Source organism: Typopeltis vanoorti, chromosome 20 (assembly GCF_054136105.1).
Source record: "Typopeltis vanoorti isolate ZY-2024b chromosome 20, IOZ_Tvanoo_1.0, whole genome shotgun sequence".
In the NCBI taxonomy this organism is placed as follows: Eukaryota; Metazoa; Arthropoda; class Arachnida; order Uropygi; family Thelyphonidae; genus Typopeltis; species Typopeltis vanoorti.
Window position 1 is genome coordinate 73091911 of NC_143568.1, and position 19487 is coordinate 73111397.

General features: G+C 36.6%; 1 protein-coding gene across 4 annotated transcripts in view; it reads right to left on the bottom strand.

Moving 5' to 3' along the window:
• Positions 1-19487, bottom strand: part of LOC150095560 (DNA-binding protein RFX2-like) — a 663123-nt gene that overhangs the window by 15631 nt on the left and 628005 nt on the right. For all 4 annotated transcript variants that reach the window (XM_090410808.1, XM_090410810.1, XM_090410811.1 and 1 more), the window contains 2 exons: positions 12193-12401; positions 7756-7909 (listed from right to left, as the gene is read on the bottom strand). In XM_090410808.1, coding sequence (XP_090266934.1) covers positions 7756-7909; positions 12193-12401 — 363 coding nt within the window. The remainder of the gene's footprint in view (positions 1-7755; positions 7910-12192; positions 12402-19487) is intronic.

A 19487-nucleotide genomic window follows, 5' to 3' on the forward strand; every position in this document is an offset into this window, starting at 1 on the left:
TCTAGTTTCCCTCTACCATCTTTTTGGGTAAGATATATAGATGACATATTTGCTATTTGGCCTCACAGTAAAAACACTTTATCTTCCTTTTTAAACAGTATTAATTCCTTACATCATCGCATAAAGTTTACTATGGAATTAGAAGAAAACAACCAGTTATCTTTTTTAGACGTTCTCCTCATCCGATCATCTTCAAATATTCTTACAACTACAGTATACAGGAAACCAACATTCACAGGTCGTTATATTCTGAAAGAATCAGCCCATCATCCATGTCATAAAACAGGAATTATAAAATGTCTCATCAAAAGAGCCAAAACTAATTGTTCTACTTTTGATTATCTACAGAAAGAACTTTCTACTATCCAGCAACACATGAAACTCAATGGCTTTTCTGAAAAAAGTATTCAACGTCTTCTTACATCTTATAATCCTCCACAAAACAACAAAGATTCAATACGTCGAGTACCTATTCCTTATATCTCCGGTATTTCAGAACCTATCGCAAGAATTTTGAAGAAATATGATTTAACAGCTACGTATTCTCCTATTAACAAATTGTCTTCTCATTTTCCTTCTCCTAAAGACAAACGCTCAACTTTATCTCTTCCTGGAGTTTATCAAATTCCTTGCAACTGTGATCTCTCTTACTTTGGACAGACTGGACGCTCTCTTGAAAAAAGAATCCAAGAACATCAATCATCCATTCTTCACAATAAACCTGAAAAGTCTGGTCTGGCTCAACACGGGATTGAAACTGACCACAGCATCCTTTGGTCCAAAACGCGCCTCTTACATAGATCCCGTTATAGGTTCGAACGTTTGTTCAAGGAAAGCGTGGAGGCCTTGCTCCATCATCCCAACCTGAATCGTAATGACTGCATATCTATATCAAAAATCTGGGAAAGCCTAATCAAGATTACTCATTAATTTTTTTATTTTTTTTTTTTTTATTTTTTATTATAATATTATTATTATTATTATTATTATTTATTATTATAATCCAACCAACAGACAACTAAAGAAATTAAATTCTCTCCTTGATGAAGTCATCAGTTTGGATAAAGACACAATTGAAAGACTTAAAACTCATTTTGCAAGACCTCCTAGATTTTATGGCCTTCCAAAAATCCATAAGATTGACTATCCTCTTCGTCCAATAGTAGATTGCATTGATTCTCCTACTTACCGTATAGCCAAATATCTAGCTAAATTACTGAAATCTTACATTGGCAACTCGAGTTCTTTTTTAAAAAACTCCTCAGATTTCTTAGAAAAATTAAAAGATGTCTCATTACAACCTACAGATCTTATGGTTAGTTTTGATATAGAATCTTTATACACCAATGTACCTCTTAAGGAAACTTTAAAACTACTTGCTGACATCTTTCCTCAAGATATTATAAAACTATTCGATTTCGTTATACATTCTGGTTATTTCATATGTCAAAACAAATTTTATAGCCAAGTAGAAGGAACAGCCATGGGAAGTCCTCTTTCTCCAGCTTTAGCCAACTTTTATTTGGAACATTTAGAAAAAGTCCTCTTCACATCTAGTTTCCCTCTACCATCTTTTTGGGTAAGATATATAGATGACATATTTGCTATTTGGCCTCACAGTAAAAACACTTTATCTTCCTTTTTAAACAGTATTAATTCCTTACATCATCGCATAAAGTTTACTATGGAATTAGAAGAAAACAACCAGTTATCTTTTTTAGACGTTCTCCTCATCCGATCATCTTCAAATATTCTTACAACTACAGTATACAGGAAACCAACATTCACAGGTCGTTATATTCTGAAAGAATCAGCCCATCATCCATGTCATAAAACAGGAATTATAAAATGTCTCATCAAAAGAGCCAAAACTAATTGTTCTACTTTTGATTATCTACAGAAAGAACTTTCTACTATCCAGCAACACATGAAACTCAATGGCTTTTCTGAAAAAAGTATTCAACGTCTTCTTACATCTTATAATCCTCCACAAAACAACAAAGATTCAATACGTCGAGTACCTATTCCTTATATCTCCGGTATTTCAGAACCTATCGCAAGAATTTTGAAGAAATATGATTTAACAGCTACGTATTCTCCTATTAACAAATTGTCTTCTCATTTTCCTTCTCCTAAAGACAAACGCTCAACTTTATCTCTTCCTGGAGTTTATCAAATTCCTTGCAACTGTGATCTCTCTTACTTTGGACAGACTGGACGCTCTCTTGAAAAAAGAATCCAAGAACATCAATCATCCATTCTTCACAATAAACCTGAAAAGTCTGGTCTGGCTCAACACGGGATTGAAACTGACCACAGCATCCTTTGGTCCAAAACGCGCCTCTTACATAGATCCCGTTATAGGTTCGAACGTTTGTTCAAGGAAAGCGTGGAGGCCTTGCTCCATCATCCCAACCTGAATCGTAATGACTGCATATCTATATCAAAAATCTGGGAAAGCCTAATCAAGATTACTCATTAATTTTTTTTTTTTTTTTTTTTTTTAATAGCAAATTCAATCATGTTTCTACTTCAAAATATTTCGTTTCATACTTAGTGATATAACATCACGCGGCATGTTCTAATTTCAACGATCTATTGTTAGTATTCTAGCTTGTATATTTTTTAAACTGTTCTTGTAATACCACCGACGATGGTCTGCTATTTCCAGACCGAAATATTTGGTTAAATAAATATCTTTCTTGTGATTACGTGATTATATCATTCATACAAGCTTAGGAGTTTGATCAGTTCAGTGCCATGGCATGTACAACTGCAAGGGCTAGAAGTTGATAGTGCATGGGAGGCAGTTAAGAAGTGTTTGCATGAAGCAATGGCTAACTGTATACCTAGAGTCCGAATAATAAATCAAATAGGGGTTAAATGGATGAATAACACCATTAAGCTTGAGCTGCAAAAAAAGAAACAACTATCGGGGGAATTTAAGGAGAAAGGTGATTGGCAGGCACATGAACGGTATAAAGCACAGGCCAGAAGGGTAACGAGTGTGGTAAGAAAAGCAAAAAAGGATTACGAAAGAACATTGGCCATGCAGGCTAAAGAGAATCCTAAACAGTTTTTTCGATATGTTGCAAGTAAAAGAAAAAATGTATATGGCAGAATGATTTTAAAGAATGCCGATGGTAGGGAGGTAACTGAATCAGTTGATATAGTTGAGTTAATGAGTGAGCACTTTGCAAGAATATATCATCCAGGTGGTGACATTGCAGAAATGAATGAACCAATAGATTATACAGGAATTGTGGTGAATGAAGTGGAGGTGAGTAGTCCATTGCCTAACCTCAATGTCAATACATCTGTGGGATTGGATGGTATACCAGCTCGTGTCGTACGTGAAGCGGCTAAAGAATTGTCAGTACCCTTGACCATTTTGTTTAATTTGAGTCTCGGGTCTGGGTAAGTCCCGAGGGGGTCGAAAGAGGGGAAAATAGTTCCACTGCATAAAGGAGGTTCCAAGACTGCTGTTGTAAATTACCGACCGATTAGCATATCAGGAATCGTTGTCAAGGTCTTGGAGAAATTAGTCAAGAAAAGAATACAGGATTGGATAGATGAAAATGGGTTATTGTATGGGAGACAACATGGTTTTGTGAAGGGTAGATCATGCCTCAGTAACTTTCTCACATTTTATAACACAGTGACGGCTGAACTGGATAAGGGTAATGGGTTTACAGTGATTCTACTGGACCTTGCAAAGGCCTTTGACAGGATACCATATGGAACTCTAATCAGTAAACTGGAGCAGATGGGGATGGATATAGGGTTGGTGAGATGGATAGGAGATTGGTTGATGGAGAGATACCAGAGAGTGGTTTATTTAGGAGTTGAGTCCAAAAAACGGCTTGTGACTAGTGGTGTGCTGCAGGGCTCTGTTCTTGGACCACTACTTTTCGATTTGTTCATCAATGATATAGGAAAGGATCTGAGAGGAAGTGTTCACTTGTTTGCTGATGATGCAAAGTTGGGTAGAGCAATTGTGAGTGCACAGGATGTCAAAATTTTACAGGATGATTTGGATAGTTTGGAGGAATGAGCTAGGGAAAATGGATGTCAATTTAATGTGGCAAAGTGTAAGGTTATGCATTTTGGGGTGAAAAGAATACCAGCAGTATATCACATTGGTGGAACCGTACTCCAGGAGATTGATGAGGACAGGGATTTGGGAGTGTTGTGGATATGGAATTGAAGTTTAGGGGGCACATTGCAAAAGTGGCTAAATCAGCTCATCAAATCACTTGGCTTCTGAAAAATACTTTAACAAGCAGAGACAAACAAGTTATTGTTCCTCTGTATCGAGCCTTGATAAGACCCCATCTAGACTACTCTGCCCAGATATGGGTGCCAGGGGTTGCTTCTCAATGGGGAGGAGGTGGAGAGAATCCAGAGACAAGTGACCAAGATGATAGCAGGTCTGTGGAATGAACCTTATGAGAATAGGTTGAAGATTTGTGGGTTGCACAAATTGGTCGATAGGCGGAAAAGAGACATTCAAATTACTGAAGGGTTTCCATAAGATTAATCCAGAAGATATTTTTGAGAATAGGATTGGTGGTGGGAGGACTAGGGGCCATACATGGAAGCTTGGCAAGAATGTGGTTAGCAGGTGTGTTAGAGCTAGGTGTTTTACTTGGAGAGTGGTGAATGAGTGGAATAAACTGCCAGAGTCTGTTGTTTGTGCTATGACCGTGAATGAGTTCAAGGCAAGGTATGATAGATAATGTGTAAATGTCAAATAGTTGTTCTTGACATGATGTTAGGACCTCCTTCGATGAGTTTGTTGACTCCTTGGAGTTGCCCGGAATAATAATAATAATAATGTTGAACGGGGGGGAGAATAAGGCGATGTACAAATTTGTTACCAACACAGGAAATCACTGTTGTTCAAGCAAAAAAAACTAGAATTTTCATAAAAGAAAAGCTAATTTTCCGACGTATAATAATAAACATTCATCCCACGAAACACATTGATTACCCTATTATCAGAATGTATTCGCCTTCTTCTGCCATGTGCAGAAGTGTCAAGGGGTCTCGCATCTGTTTTCGACAGTATCAGTATATATGGAGTGGTACTAATGATTTTCAAAAAGTTGGTAAGAGATCGAATACAGAAATGGGTTGACAGAGCATCTATACTTTTTAATGAACAAGATGAGTTTGCTAAGGAAAGGTCATCTCGTTTGAGTAATTTGCTCACATTTTTATAATAATATTATCATTGAGTGAAAGAAAGGATACATACACCATGATACTTTGGACTATGCTAAAGCTTTTGACAGGATAAATCATGGAAGGCTGTCACATAAGTAATGATTGGATTATAAAATATTAGTGTGGATATATATAATAGCTGACTGCCAGATGTGAAAAAGTGGTAAATTGGGAATGTGAGTATGCAAGATTTAAGGTGACCAGTGGTGTACCCTAAGGATCAGCCCGTGGTCCCGTTTTATTAACTCTATACATTAATGATATTAAGAAGGATTTGACAGGAGACATACAGCTATTTGCTGAGGATGGAAAGATAGGCAGGCTAATCAGGGATGCGACTGACAGGTAGTATGCAGAATGATTTGAATAAGCTGCTATTGTGGGTATGTGAAAATAACTGTTAGTTTAATGTTAGTAAATGTAAAGTTAGGTATGCATTTTGGTATAATCAAATATCCAATGACATATTATATTAATAGGATAATGATAGAAGAAGCTGACCAGGCTATGGATTTTGGAGTTTTAGTATATAGGAAGTTGAATTTCAGAAGCCATATAGCAAAGATTGTAAATACAACTCAGAGTATACTGCAATGCTGAAACGCACATTGAAATGTAAGGATAAGGAAGTCATTTTGTCTCTTTACAGGGCTTGGATAAAATTTCATCTGGACTACTTAATGCATATGTGGTTTCTGAGGTGATGTGGATATGTATCTGCATCACCTCAGAAACCATCAAGATAATATAAGAACTTTAGGATATAGATTATGAGGAGAAACTCAGAATGTGTGGACCGCAAATGTTGTCAAACAGGAGAAATAGAAGTGATGTGATAGAGACCTACAACTTCTGAAAAGGCATTATCTGATCAAAATTATCCATACATTGCCCTTTGTAGCAGTGGATATGGCTATATACATCACAATCATGGCTCATAAAGGTATAAAAGAAAAGAAAGCATGTGATCTTATCAGACAAACATTAACAGTAAAATGCTGCAAAGGTATCTATGATAGTCCCACCTTTACAATAACTCAGTTCAGAAAATTTCTGCCCTGCTGCAGCTGCCTTGATCAACTGTAAGTGATGTTATCGTGAAGTGGAAACAACTAGGAGCAACAACAGCAAAACGATTTGGTGGACCATATAAAATCACAGAGTGGGACCACTGAGTGCTGAATCATGTGCTGTGAAAAAATTGCCTGTCTCATCAGTTGAAACACTTGCTACTGACTTCCAACTTTCTGCAAAGCACCATCACTGTTCACCAGGAGCTGAAGAACATGGGTTTCCATGGCTGTGCAGTTGCACACAAGTCTGACACCAGCAAGGGCAACACCAAACCAAGCATCATGTGAAGTAGTGTAAAGTTCACCACCATTAACTTAAAATTACTTCTCTTTGCTTATTATCTGTTTCTATTCATTTGTCATCCTCACTTAAAAAAAAAAATAATAATTTTAAAGAATGTATTTGGATATTTTCTACTGATTTCACAGTTTTTGTCTTTTATTTTTTGTTGATTTTTGGATCAAATTTGTCATTGTCACAGCAATCATTTAATTAACTAATGGATTCGTGAAGAGTCAGGCCATATCATACCAAACTTATTTAAGAGAATAACAACATCTGTAAAGAGTCAAAAATGAAATAAAACATGAATGCATGTGCACATGCACAACTGAACCATTGACTATGTTTCTGACTTAGTCAATAAGCTCTGCATTATACACTGGGTGTATAATGCAGGTCTGTGATTGATGTAGGTAGTCCATAAAGTTAACAAATAAAAGTGGAGATAGTATACAACTCTTGTCCTTTGAAACATCTAGGAGAGTGAAATGTTGTGTGCCAGCAAGTTTGCCATTTCTAGATAGTTAACTGTTAACAGACAGCATATGGTAACAGGAAAAACCGATTAATTGAGATTTAAATAAGAACACTGATATGTTTCACTGTTAATTATGTGACAGCAATTAATACAGTAACCCATCCAAGGGTTGGTTATTTTATTTCCACAGGATGTGGTTGGCTTTGCCTTTTATTTCAAATAGGATTCATAGCTATCAATATAATTTCATTGTAGGTTCTCCATTGTCACCACTGATTTAGTTTCACGTGTTTTAGTCTTCATCTCAGTAATAGCAATTATGGCGGCATGGTATTTTTGTAATTTTCTCCTAGTTTCACTTCTTTTCCATTGATTCTTATCGCATTGATAAGATTTTCAATTTTGCTGAGCTTTAGGTTTTTCCATTCACTGACGTTTCATTGTTCACCTGAAAAAAAATCAATTCTTTGAATTCCTTACAGGTTATGTCAAACAGTTATCTAGCTTCAACACTTAGTGGCATGATGTTTTCTGATTATGTAATTATGTATTAAAATACTACACATGTACAAATTAAAAAGCTACATATTAGCATGTCAATTTTTATATCAAATACAATTCGATATAAAATTTTTATATCATTAATCATATCATTTTATATCATATATTAAGGGAAAAAAATGTACGCTTACCTCCCCCATAACAGCTATTGGTGTTTCACCTATTGCTTTAGCAACTCGATGCTCTATTAAATAGAACATATACTCATCATAGAGAAGCCTTATGAGGTGAAAGGAACCAAAACTTGCTGCACTCCTTAATGTTAAATCCCGTATAACCATAGAACTAAGAAAAAGAGAAGTACACGTTTATGATATGCAAAAAGTACTGCCAACAAAAATTTAAAGTAGGGGAAGAAAGTATTCAAAGTAACGTCTTAAATAAAGTTCTTGAAATAATTACCTAACTCCAGTAAATTATATGGAGAAAATGAAAAACATCAAAATGCTAAAATATTTGTTTTCAACAAAACAGTTTTTTTTTTGTTGTTGTTTTATTGTATTATAACTTCTGCTTCTGAAAATGCAACGAAGTGCATGTCAGTGGCACAGAAAGCTTCAGCACAAAAGTCAAGTTCTATCCTAGATTTTCCCCAGTGAATGCATTGTGAAAATTGATTCAGATATGCACTGAAAAATGTGAAAGATTTGTGGAATGTTAGAGTGATTAGAAATGGAAGCTAGAGTCAGGACTGTAGTAGAAGAGCATAGGCAAGAGAGCGAAAATGAGAAGTAAAATGAAACATTTGGAAGATGAGATTAAATACCTACAGAAGAGATTGGCTGATGTTAATGAGAAGGAGGAAGTTAGTATTATGAAGGAGTCAAAGGGTAATCGTATATCACTGTATGGGAACTGGATCATTAGAGGTGTCATGACTAATAAAGCTCACAAAACATGCTTTCCTGGTGGAATGATGAAACAAATAACTGACGTTTTGCGGAGAAGGAAAGAGCAAGCATCAGAATTGATGGTAGTTGTGGGCACAAATGATAGCTGGTGAAAAAAAGAATGTTGCTAGAGATTTGAAGAAGTTGTTGTGACAGATAAAGGATAATAGTGTTGTTGGAAACAGCTTGTTGCTCAGATATGACAACAGTGAATTGAGAAGAACAGCAAGAGATAATGAATAGCAAGATGGCTCAGTTGTATTAAGCAAAGAGGTTTCAGAATTAGTGAATCTGTGGAGTGAATCTAAAGGAAAGTTGGAATGGTTTAAAGATGATGGATTGCATTTGAATAGGTTTGGCATCAGGCATTTATAAAGGCTATTGCTTGATGAGAATCAAGAGGTTAATGTAGTAGGATAGCATAGCCAAATGGTTGTATGAAGGTGAGGATGAGAGGTATGAATGGCAATCAGAATTGGGATCAGGGTAATGGGATTGGTCAGAGTGAAAAGAGAGGTGTGGTATAGCAGCTAGAATAGAGAATGTTGGTATGTAGAATGGCCTCAATGACACAGAGATTTTTATGTTTGTATACAAATGTAAGGAGTATTCAAAATAAGAGAGCTGAGTTTGTCACATTGATTGAGTCAGTATACTTAAAGATAATTGGTAACAGAATGGAAGGAGGAGATAGTATATGGGAACAAGGAGAGTGAGTTTGTTGAATTTCTGAGGGATAAATATCTTAAGCAGCATGTGACTGAAGCAACTAGAGGCTTTAATGTTTTGGATTTGGTGATAACTTCACAAGATGTAGTTGTTAATGAGGTATTAACACTGCCGCCAGTTGGTGAGAGTGATCATGAGGTACTTGTTTGGGAGGTGGTGAGTCAAGGTTACTGCCAAAAAATAGATATGTGTGGAACTAGCAGGTGGGTGATCATCAGAAGCTCTGTAGTTAACTTGCACCATTACATTGGGCTGAAGAATTATGTAGCAAAGAGGAAGTGGGAGGAGGCAAGGGATCTTGGGGTGATGATTGAAAGAAACTTGAAGCTCAGGGGACTGAAAAGGTATTGAAGGTGACCCAGGGGACTGCAGCAATACTGAGGACAATAACAAGCAAAGATAGAAGAGTTGTGATTCTACCTGATTAGAAAGTATATCTGCACCACTGTGCTCAGATTGGGTCACTAGGATTTGAAGGGGATAAATTAACCTTGGAAGGAGAACAGAGACAAATAACAAAAATGATATCACGACTGGGGGAATGTGGACTGCAGAGTTTGGTAGATAGAAGAAGGGCAGGTGATGTGATTAAGACATTTAAACTGTTGAGAGGTAGTTACAGGATTGACACTGGGAAGTTCTTTCATAGGATAGAAAAATGGGACAAGAAACCATCCCTAGAAATTGTGAAAGGAAGTCATGAGAGCAAGAGTGAGGAGTGGTTTCTTTGCATGGAGGGTGGTTAAACTATGGAATGCATTGCTTGGTAGGGTGATAAGAGCATGAATAGTGTGATAGACTTTGTGTTTCAGGAATAGTGTGATAGACTTTGTGTTCTCTAGGATGGGCTTCCCACAATGAGTCTTGTGCCTCCGTGGAGATCCTGAATAATAATAACATCCAGCTTTTACTTTCAAAAGACATGGTATAAAACAAAATGATAATTCAACTTTTGAGTTATGTAAGCTTACAGCTTTTGATATGCATAGTTGTAATATCAAGGTTAATATCACAATAGCAGAAAGTATGAACTTCAAATAAGTCCATATATTCAACATTCTACATTTATGAGGATGTGCTGAAAAGTTGTGATAATCACTATGAAGGAATAGAGGCAGAACCATGTAACTTAAAAAGGCTATTTAAAAAAAGGGAAAGAAAACATCCAGTTTTCTTTCCCTTTTTTTAAATAGATAAATGGATACTATGAGAGCTCTACTCCAATTATGCCATGTAGCCAGTGTAAAACTTCTATACCTCCATAATTAAGCATTTCTGATTAAATGTTATTTAATACAGCTGGCTTTCTAAATTTTTGGTGGCCTTTTCTACTTCAGGTCCTAAATGCTTTTCACTTGAATATTTTCTACTACTAACTTATCTCAATTAATAATCTTTCGAAGTGATTACTCGGCATCCTGAATATCCTTAACTCAATTTCTGTGCAACCAATAGCATCTCATCATTTATCATATCTGTGTGCTAATTGAAAAAGCTGTTGGTAGACAACAAGAGGAGTAGAATATTTTGGTAGCATACACAAAGAAAAGCTACACGATGGAATGCATGAATACCATGGCAGTAGTATATTTAGTGGCTTCTGAGCTATGTTGTATACCTCTTATTTGCAAACCAAAGGGTTTTATGACATTCTGTACAGATTCTCCCATCATGGGTGAAAAATAGTTGGCCACAGCAGGGATTTTATTTTTGTTGGGTTTAACAGAGGCAGTTGCTGACACTGAAGTGACAAAGGCAATTCATTTGCCCTGATGTACAGATTAGGAACAGGTGAAGTTTGAAATGCTCCAGTTGCAATTCTGATGGCTTAAAGGTGAACAGGGTTCAGCCATTGTAGAGTATTTTCTCTGACAGATGCATAGACTTGGGACCCATAATCAAGTTTTGATTTTATTAGTGCATGATACAAATGGAGAACATCTATCTGCACCTCAAGAAGTGGAAGATAGGGGTGCAAAAAATGCTCATTGCTTTATAGTACTTGTCTTGTAACTGATGTATGTAAGAAAAGAAATTAAGTTTGCTGTCAAATGTAAGTCCCAAGCACTTAGCTTCTTGTGCAACAGGGATCAATGTTTGTACTAGATGGAGTTCTCTGGGTGAGGATGAAGACCATACGTATGAAACAAAAGTGCATACAAACTGTCCATTGACCATCTTTCAAACTGGGCACTTGCAAATGGGTTCAAAAGACAGTTTGAATGCACTTTTGTTGCATACAAACTGTATGCATTCAAGCAGTATGACTCTTATACTGCATGAATGACAGAAGATGGTGAAGTCATTCACACTGAGGGCATTATTTACCGAGGAAGCTGTTTTGTTATTGCATTGACCTTGATTACAAAAAGCATTAGAGTTAAAACTGAATCTTTTGGGACTCACTCCCTTTGGTTATACAATTGGGAGAGAGCAGTTCTCACTCTTCCTAAAATGCAAGTAACTAGCACTGGTCTTTTAGTATTCCAAATCTCAAAGCAGTGAAACCAGTGCTAGTTACTTGCACATTTTAGGAAGACCTCTAATGGATGCCTCCAGCTGGACTAGATGATCAGCAATAGAATATTTGCAGAAGCCAGATTGTGTTCTGTAAAAAAGGTCGTTTCTCTGTAGAAATCATAAAAGATGAGAGTTAACCATTTTTTCCAGAATCTTGCACAAGTAGCTGGTCAGAGCAATTGGATAGTTGTTAGTAGTTAAAAAAATATGAAACACAATGTATGCTATAGTAGACTAAAACTAATGAAAAGCTACGAACTAAATATTGTTTGTCTGAATGTCTCTATTAAATAACTGGATTAAGGAATAATAAATTTTTCATTTTAGAAATGAATCAGTACTGATCTATTTGATCTATTTTTATACTACTTGTTAAAGTGTATGATCGAAGTAAACTGTACTAAGTAAATTATGTATAAATTAACTAACCTGTAAAAAGACCACTTTAAAAGAAACTGCCTAGCAGCTTTTGGAAAATCAGGCTTTCCTTCAAATGGCTGAAGAACTAGTGTAACCACTCCTTCTAACCAAGCAGCCCACTGCTCCAAGGAATTCTGCTGCTGCAGTGTGATTTTAAAATCTTGTTCAAGCTGTTGTACTGTACTATCATCACACTGACATACCCAAGATGCTTGTTCCTATACAAAAGCAATCATATAAAAACTGATTCATCATTTTTAATAGGATGGCCATTATTTTCAGCTAGTTTATATGAAAAACTGTTAACATTTTCATCACAATTCAGATACTACTTTTTTTTTTTAGGTGATCAAACATACTCAAATTAAGATTCAACTTGACATATTATATACAGTAATATCTTGCATTATGATTCTTTGCTTTATGACGATCTACTCATACGACAACAATCTTTAATTATGACCAATGCCCATTTACATGATATGCCATTTGCTCATCTGATGCTTTTAGCAACATGACACTCCTGTGAATCAATCAATGCACAGTTTTTGTGGCCTAAAAGTTTGTTTAGGCCACAAAAACAAAACCAAACATTTAGTGGCCTAAACACTAAATGCCCACATCATTTTTCTGTATTTTGGTGTTTTGCTGTGAATTGTAAATTATTTATTTTATTTTTGTTAATGATGGCAGATAAAATTCAAAGTAAAGGTGCTATTGTTTCTGATGAAAAGAAAATGGATACACCTATTATAAAAATGACTGAATTTAATGATGATAGCGTATCAAACACTATAATAGGTCACAGGCTAAACTTACTGTAACAAAAATAAAGGTGAAAAGTGCTACCCTAGTTAATACTACAGTTATCCATATACATGACAATCATATTGCTGAAATGGAAAACTTTTAATGGTATAGACCAGTGGTTCCCAACCTTTTTCCACTCGTGTACCCCTTTTAAACCCATTTCTATAAATTGTATCCCTTGTTTTTAAATAGCTTTATAAATACTGACACTTTTGTTTAGTGCCTATCTTAATGTAAAATAGTTTACTTTACTTGTTTTTCTGCCATTACTGATTATTTTTCGTGTACCCCTGAACGGCCCAGTATGTACCCCCGGGGGTACACGTACCACCAGTTGGGAACCAATGATGTAGACTGATGACTAAACTGATTGATGTGTTCCCTTAATTCAAGCTATTCAGAATGCCTTATTTGTTTGTGAACATTCTAAATATTATTTCATTTGCATATCTGATGTAATTAAATGCATTATTTATGACATTTATGCGCATATACAGGGTGTTCGGGATAAATTTGACAGTTTCGTAAGGAAAAAGAAAATCTTCTTTGTATCTATTAAATTTAATGAATTGACAAAAAAACATTACAGGCAGAGTTAATTACAATACTATCAACAAGATTTACTCAAAATAACCACCATTAGCATCGATCACAGCTTCAATTCTGCTTCGGAACCTCGAACAAGCTGATGCTACAGTCTCCCTGGGAAGGGCCGCAAAAACTGTTTTAATTTTATCCATTAACTGGGCTTTTGTATTACTGGAAGTGCGATTGGTGTCTTTTTCAACTGCGCCCCATACAAAATAATCCATGGGGTTAAGGTCTGGGGAGTTTGGAGGCCAAACATTTGGACTGGTGAAGTCGTAGAAATTTTCAGACAACCATTTTTGACTTTTCCCAGAGGTGTGGCAAGGGGCCGAATCCTGCTGCCATACATACGGCCTACCATTGGCTACCCTTGTTATCCAGGGCTTGACTACAGTTAGCAACTCCACGAACAAAGCCCGAATTCCAATGCCAGGGTTCTTCAACACCTGTTCCTGCAGATTTGCGAGGAATTCTGCTGTACGAACGCAATCAGATCGTCTGCTAGGGATCTTTCTTCTTGCTACATCCTCGTAGTCACCATTGCAAGTCTCTAGTTCATGACTGATTGTTTTTACTGTATTCAGGGAGCATTGGGCAGCAGTCGTAATATCCTTATTTTGATGGCGGGCACGAATCATCATGATACAAGTTATTCTCTTCCATGATTCAGGTGGGTTCCAGCTATCCATCCTTTCTGACATCTTGTATATGAATGAAGAAGGGTCCAAACTTTTAAATGAAGAGAAGTGTGTGTTAATACATGTAACTTACGGAAAAATATAATTAATTATAAATATGTCAAATTTATCCCGAACACCCTGTATGACTATTTAAAAATGTTAATTAAACCATTACATGCATAAAGAAATGAAATAAAAGTGATTTTGATACATGATGATCATCTGGAACCTAACATCATATGCTCGGGGTATGCCTGTATATAATTAATGTGAAAGAGGAGCTACATTAAATATATTTCTTTAATGAAGAACAGATTATATCTGAAAAGCCAGATAGTATTAACAAATTCTACATATGTCAGCATACCATGTTGATGCTTATGACATATAATTTCAATTGTCACATCATCTAAGATAGAGTTTCCCAAACTGGGGTGAACCTCCCATGGGGAGGTACAGACAGAGCCCAGGGAAAGTGTGAAGAACCTTTTAGTTGTACATTGTTACAATAAATCCATCTTTCCCAAAATACTAGTTTCAAGTAAGTAACATGGTGGTGGAGGTTTCAACAAAAGTCTTTCAAGAAGTTGAATCTGTTGCAGTGAAGAATGGTAGTTTTTATCCATCTGATTCTGTGCAAGGCATCCAAGATATGGCTAGATGGACCTGACTAACCATGGTTGTGGAAGCAGATATATAGCAGAGTTTTTTCTCCTGGAAACTCGGGTTTTTCATCCCACATACAGACAAATCGGCCCTTCAGAACACACGTAATTCACAGACAAAAAATACTAGCTGTGGTGGTGGTGATGGGCAGCAGATGGTGCTGATGTAGATGATTGGTAGTGGAGATGGAGACGGAGAGTTGTACAATAGGTGTCCTCCTGAGATGAGTCTTCGGACTCCTTGGAGGTGTCACGAAAATGATAATATAATAATAATAATTCTTCTATCTTTCAAGATGGATGATGGCAGATCTTCCAGTTTATCTATAATATGACAAGCTGCAAGAACAAGGAATCTTGTACACAATTGGAACAGAGAGAGAGAGAGGAGAGAAATGATTTCTAGGAAAGATAGAGTTGCGTGTTAAGGCTTAAGTGCTGGGAGGACATCATATTGGAAGTTTAATGGAATAAGAAAGGATAAAAAGGAAAAAAATTTAATGGCACTAAGAAAGGATAAAAAGCTAATTTTAATGCTTCCAATATTTTGTCTCAGTCACTGAGACATCTTCAGGGAGTACAAATAAAACTTGAAACAGCCAGCTTCACATGAGGTTTGAAAGCAGTGCAACTTCTAACAGATATATTCATTTTATGATTATATTCACTGGCAATGAGGATCCCAGTGGAGTCCTTATCAGCTTAGTATTTATTATATTATGGCCTCACTAATTCCTATTAGAAAGTATTAAAAAGACCTCTTAAAAATGTCACTTTGTGGCCCCCTGAATTAACTTTAAAAAAAAAATCAACCTTTTAGTCACCTCCCCATATCATTTTACCCAAAATTCATAAACCCATAATCCTCTCTCTCATATAGTACATGCTGCTGACTTTCTTCTCTTTAAACTGGACAAACCCCTACATCTTTAATCCCTTCCCCTTACTGGTGTTAATTCATTTTATATAGAAAAACTCCCCCCATTTCAAATCATCAATTCAAAATTTAGCTTTTAGCAGTATTAACAATATGATTAGTTTTGAGCATCATTCTTTATTTACCAATAACTCCTTTTCTGATATGTTCATCTTCACCCATAGTCTATGTAGACCAATGGGGCACTATAAAGCAGTCCTAACATTTTGCTCCAGGTGTTTCTGTTCTGAAATCTCCTTAATAAGATGGAAAATGAAGAATTAGTCATTTTCTAATATTATCTATCCAGGTGATTTTAGGCTGCTGCTAGTATTTTTTACAAAGTCAAGCTCTCTAGTGCTATTTTAGGTAAACTATCTGATCTAGCTAAGTGGCCTAGCAACTGGAGCTGTTTCTGACATATTTTAGTGATGATATTTTCTCATGTTCTAGCAATGGAGTGGATTTTCCTTCCAACCTTGTCATTTGTTACATGTGCAGTGTATCTTTAAAAATTTTCTGTAGCACCTCATCTTAAAGACCAATAGTCATTTCTCATCTCCCTTTAGCAATGTCATAACTCTCATATCTATATAGTAAGACAGAGTTAACAAGGGTATCAATGAGATAGTCTTGTAGCTAGCTGTATTTTATTATTCTTCCAAAGTGGCTGCAACCTCTGAAGGACAACAGTTGCTATAGCAATGTATGCTTTAATATCATGTTTAGACTGGCCATCTTTGTGTTGTATGCTTTCCAAGTAGGTGAATCTTTCTACTCCTTCCAATTTTCCATCATTAGCTGAAATTTTCATAATGTTATACCCTGATAAGTTAAGAATGTATAACGAGCAAAGAAGTAAAAACCCTGGAAAATAATTAAGTAAACATGCTTGTTTCTAAGTAGGTATTGTTGTGAAATTTAGTAAATATTGAATACATTAATTTAAGAAGAAAGAGATAATTAATCAGCTCAAGGAGAATTTATAAAAAAAATCAAAAATAAAGGGAATTTAGATAAATATGTATAAAACAAAGTTGCCAGAGATAAAGTGTAAATGAAGAGAGTTATGGTTTTTGTGTTGATATTAAATTCAATATAAGAATGACTTGTTAAAGAAACATAAAAATGAGCTCAAAGTTCGGGGGAGGGGGGAAAGCAGTCAGTTGCCCCCAAGCGGCTGCATGTTTGGCACGTGGGGTAAACAAGTAGGAGAGAACGGATGTCGTGAGGTCATATGACAAGAAATCGGTTAGGGACCCCCTAACCGATTTCTTGATGAATAGGTGTGTAGAATCTCTTCAATTGCCCAAATTATGGAGGAAAGCTCAATTGTACCTCGACTTAAACCAGGAAAGGAATCTACAGAGTCGAAGAATTTTCACCCTGCTCCTCTGCCACTTGTATAAAGTTTTTGAACGAATGATTCCAGAAAGAAGAGCAGCAAACATTGACGAAAAACTTATACCCGAGCAAGCCGGTTTCCATCCCGGAAAGTCCTGCTGTGGTCAAATTCTGAATATCATGCAGCACATCGAAGATGGTTACGAGAAGAAGCTTGTGACTGGAGCAGCTTTGATCGATCTTTCAGCAGCATATGACACTGTTAATCACAAGAAACTGTTGGTCAAGCTATACCAAATAACGAAAGATTTTCACCTCATGAATGTAGTTAAAACCATGCTCCAGAATCGACGATTCTATGTAACTTTGCAAGGAAAGAAGAGCAGGTGGAGAAATCAGAAGAATGGTTTACCTCAAGGAAGCGTATTGGCCCTGATGCTCTACAATATTTATACTAACGATCAGCCAATCCACCCAAAAGTGAGGAGGTTTATCTATGCCGACGACACAGTTATATGCAGTCAAGCAAGGAGTTTTGAAGAAGTTGAGAAGAGGTTGACAGAAGCCTTAGAAATACTCTCCAATTACTATGAGACCAATTGCCTGAAGCCTAACCCAAACAAGACTCAGGTATGCACTTTCCATCTGTGCAACAGGGAAGCAAAACGCCAGTTAAACATTGTCTGGAGAAGAAAAACCTCAAATACTGCAGCAATTCCAAATATCTTGGAGTTAAGCTGGATTGTACCTTGTCGTATAAGGTACATTGCCAGGAACTAAAAGGAAAAATCTATGCAAGAAATAACATCATAAGAAAAATGACCGGCACAATGTGGGGAGCTCAACCAGAGGTACTTCGCTCGACGGCTTTGGCACTGTGTTTTGCTGCAGGGGAGTATGCTGCCCCAGTGTGGGTGGCATCCATCCATGCGAAAGAAGTGGATGTGGCTTTAAATGATACCATTAGGATCATAACTGGATGTCTAAGACCAACCCCAGTCAACAAGCTGTATCCTTTAGCAGGCATAGCGCCACCAGGCATGAGATGTCAAGTGGCCGGTGAGATGGAGAAAAAAAAAAGGAGATGACAGACGAAAGACATCCAATGTATGGCCATATCGTCACAGCTTCTCAACTCAAATCGAGGCATAGTTTTATGCAAAGAACTAAACCATTGATCCATAAACCTGAGGAGCGATGCCTTGTTCTATGGAGGGAATCGGTTCAACTTCAAGAAGCCCCCATAATTAAGGAAGAGTTAACCAAGGGATATCACCTACCCTATAGCACCTGGAGGACTCTGAACCGTCTAAGAGTGGGAGTGTCCAGATGCAGAAGTAACCTGATGAAATGGGGTTATGCAGATGATGACAGCTGTGACTGCTGAGATGCCCAAACTGACGAACATCTTTTATGTTGCCCAGATCTAATCGATGTGTGCTCCACGAATGACATTCTGATGGTCAATGACAAGGCGATACAAGCCGCTGTGTTTTGGATGGAGAGGATATGATTGGTGTTCCGGACTCGGAAAGAAAGTAAGTGGACAGAAGCCAGCTGTTCAGCACCAAAGAAGACAAAGTCGGTTCCATCAACAGGAAAGGTCATGGAATCGGTGTTTTGGGATGCTGAAGGCATTTTATTTATTAATTATCTTGAAAAGGGTAACTGGGGAATATTATTCTGATCTTTTAACTAGACAAGACAAAAAAATTTGTGAGAAAAGACCTGGTTTGCAGAAGAAAAAAAAATAATTTTTCATCAGGACAATGCACCTGCCCACAAAGGTGTTTTGGCAATAGGAAAATTAAGGGATCTGCACTATGAATTGTTGGAACATCCACCCTATTCCCCAGATATGGCTCCCTTTGACTTCTATCTCTTTCCAAAACTAAAACTCTTCCTCACTGGTCAGTGTTTTTCTTCAAATAAGAGGTGATTGCAGCTGTAGATAGGTATTTGGCATATCTTACTGAGAACCACTGCACATGCCTAATGGCACTGGAGCATTGCTAGAATAAATGTATTAGTCTTAAGGGAGATTATGTTGAAAAATAATTATAAAATTATAAATTCGTTTTTTCATTGTCATGGCGAGAACTTTTCAGACCACCCTCATATACCGTCAAGGGTGCTACATGAAAAGTTAACATGTTAACTTGATATTACTGTGGGTGAGATCTAATGACTAACTCTCTACTAACAATTAGAGAGTTAGTCATACTTAGAGCTTACCAACAGTACAAATGTACTATAGGTTTACAAATAAACCTTTTGTTAGAGGAGACTACATTAAAAAAA